This window comes from Chaetura pelagica, unplaced genomic scaffold, assembly GCF_000747805.2.
Source record: "Chaetura pelagica isolate M959 unplaced genomic scaffold, ChaPel_1.0 scaffold344, whole genome shotgun sequence".
NCBI classification, from domain to species: Eukaryota; Metazoa; Chordata; class Aves; order Apodiformes; family Apodidae; genus Chaetura; species Chaetura pelagica.
The window spans coordinates 3,636,211-3,638,744 of NW_009953098.1; the positions used below are offsets into that span (position 1 = coordinate 3,636,211).

General features: G+C 37.4%; 1 protein-coding gene across 1 annotated transcript in view; it reads left to right on the forward strand.

The window, feature by feature from the left end:
• The window catches only part of AFF2 (AF4/FMR2 family, member 2), a 250,283-nt gene that overhangs the window by 235,726 nt on the left and 12,023 nt on the right, over positions 1-2,534 (forward strand). Inside the window, exon 14 of the mRNA XM_009997205.1 lies at positions 1,017-1,251. Coding sequence (XP_009995507.1) covers positions 1,017-1,251 — 235 coding nt within the window. The remainder of the gene's footprint in view (positions 1-1,016; positions 1,252-2,534) is intronic.

The following is a 2,534-nucleotide window of genomic DNA, read 5'->3' on the forward strand; positions in this document are numbered from 1 at the left end:
GATTACTTTAAGGCAAAGTGGATCTATAATTCCTGACACTGACTGAAAGTGACTGGGAATGAAACATAAATTCTTGTTGACTTAATTCATTATTGAAATTTTAGTCAATAATAATGATAAGTAAATTATTGTGTAGTGCAATATTAGAAGTCTAACAAAAGATTAAAATTCAGATTATCTTCATTGACTGAGCTAGGACAGTACCTCAAATAGAAATCTATGAGTAGATTAACATGTTAAACAGTCAGTTTGGGGTGTTGAGGTTTGTTGTTTTCTTTCTTCATGGATTTGAGGGGAGAATGGTCTAGCAGGTTTCTTGGTTTCTTTGCTGTGTATCACAGCTGCTATTTCTAGCCAGCTAACAATTTCTGTACATAAAACAGACAATAGATTATCATATTACTTGAGCTTTCATGTCAAAACCACATTCATTTTCTGAATCACATTCAATTCATCAACCAGTATTTGCTCAAGGGCTTTTTCCAGCTACAATGTATCATTTTAATATAGTGTTGAACATTGGTTTTATTCTAGAGGTCAAATTATTATTATCTTGTTATTGTTATGGTTATCATTTTGTAGTTGGAATAAATTATTTTGTTGGTTCACATGCCAGGTGCTGTTACATTGTTTGCAAAGGTTGCCTGTGTGTCTCCACCTCTTAAAAAGATGCTTAATGTTAAACACATAAGTAGTCATATTGATGTCAAAGGAACAAACCCCATGCATAAAACTTTCCAGCACTTTGCTGATTCAGAACCTCTATGACCTCTCAAATGAAGACTGACTCAAATTAGCATTTAAATTGGATGCAATTTGTACTAATGCACTGGAGATTGTCCTCCAAAGCAGGAGATTTCTGCCACCATTGAAAAAGCAGAGGTAGCTCTTCTGTTCTCACTGCCTCTCCCCTTTTGACTTAGCTCCTAGGACATAGAACTACAGAACATATTTGATGGTAGAGCTTGGATTAACCAAGAGTCTTGAAATGCAGCTGACTCTTTTCTGTGTCCCAGGAGCAGTGGTAGCTCGGTGAAGAAGGTGGCAAAGAAAAGAGAAGAGAAGCTGTTCCCTCCTCCATTATCTCCCCTCTTGGATGAGCCTGTGCACCGGCGGCACAGCGGTGACAACAGCTCCTTCAGCCAAGAGACAAACATCACAAACACCTCTCAGACCAGCAGCTCTTCCTCCTCTGTTTCTAAACACAGAAAGAATGAAAATAAATCTTCTACTAACCCCAAAGGAATCTGTGTAAGTAATAAGCCTCAGTTGTTGGAAGTGAACAAGATAAAATTTACTTAGCTTAGTTCTGTTTGATTTTTTTTTCCTCAGTGTCTACTTTTAAATGCTTATGTAGCCCCACTTAAGAGCAGAAAGGAGTGGATCTTTGCAGAGCTGGGCACACACAACTCTTGCAAGTTCCATTTTTAGGTCAGCATTAGACATATACTTTACACTGTGTATCACTCCCTGAAACACCCAGTCCCTCAGCCTTAGATGGGAGCCTTTGCAGCCACCAATTAACTGCAGTTCGTCTTAACTGTGTGGACAGAACACACACATTTTGAAAATAAAACTTCAATAAATTTATTATGCATCACCTGAATAATTGCCCCAAAGCTCTGTAGTTATGCTGCATATTGCAGCCTAAACTAAACAGACAATAAGAATCTAACAAAAAGGTACCTGTCCTTAGCATACCCCACATAGAAAACCTTCACTCTGTATTGCAGGCTCCCAGATTTCAGCAGTAAGGTTTATTTACACCTAATCTGCATTAATTGCATATATAAGCTTTTACATACCATGTAAATAGGGGGTGTCCACCTAAAAAAAAAAAAAATAAATTAAAAATTCTGTTAAGACCATCTCCTCATCAAATGTTTTCACATAGACAATTCTTGCTTCTTTGCTTTTGACCAGATTCAGATTTTTTTTTTACCGAAAATATATGAAAAACAGCTGGAACTAGAAGCTGCACAGTAAATTCACTAAAAAATTTCACATCACTTGGTCATCCTCTTTTAGGTTAATGAGGGAAATTTCAGGGGTTTGGCCCATTGTAGAAAACAGTCCTTCCACTAGTGTTTCAAACATACCAGACAGTATCAAACTGTATCTTAGCATCACTATCAAAATTAAAAGACAAGAAGAAAATTCTGCTACAGAGAGGGCCATGCACAGCCCCCTTTTTCACAGTTGGCCGCTTTGTGAGAGGTTGTTACTGTGCACTGTAATAGTAAAACTCACAAGTTGCATTGGCTCATAGGTGACAAATCACTTCACCTTATTCATTCATCCCTGTTGCTTTCTGATATCGTTGTGTCACTTCAAGCTGTGAGAGTAATACACACGCCTTCAGTTGAAATCAATGGCAAAATGAACTGCATATGTCAGCAAATAAACAATGCTATGTAAACATGAGGGCCATTTCCTCTCACTCCCAGCATCTCTAGTCAGATTTATTCCTGGTTTATCTATTAACCTGATACATGAAATATATGTCTTATAAAACATGTTAGACTTCTTTCCCT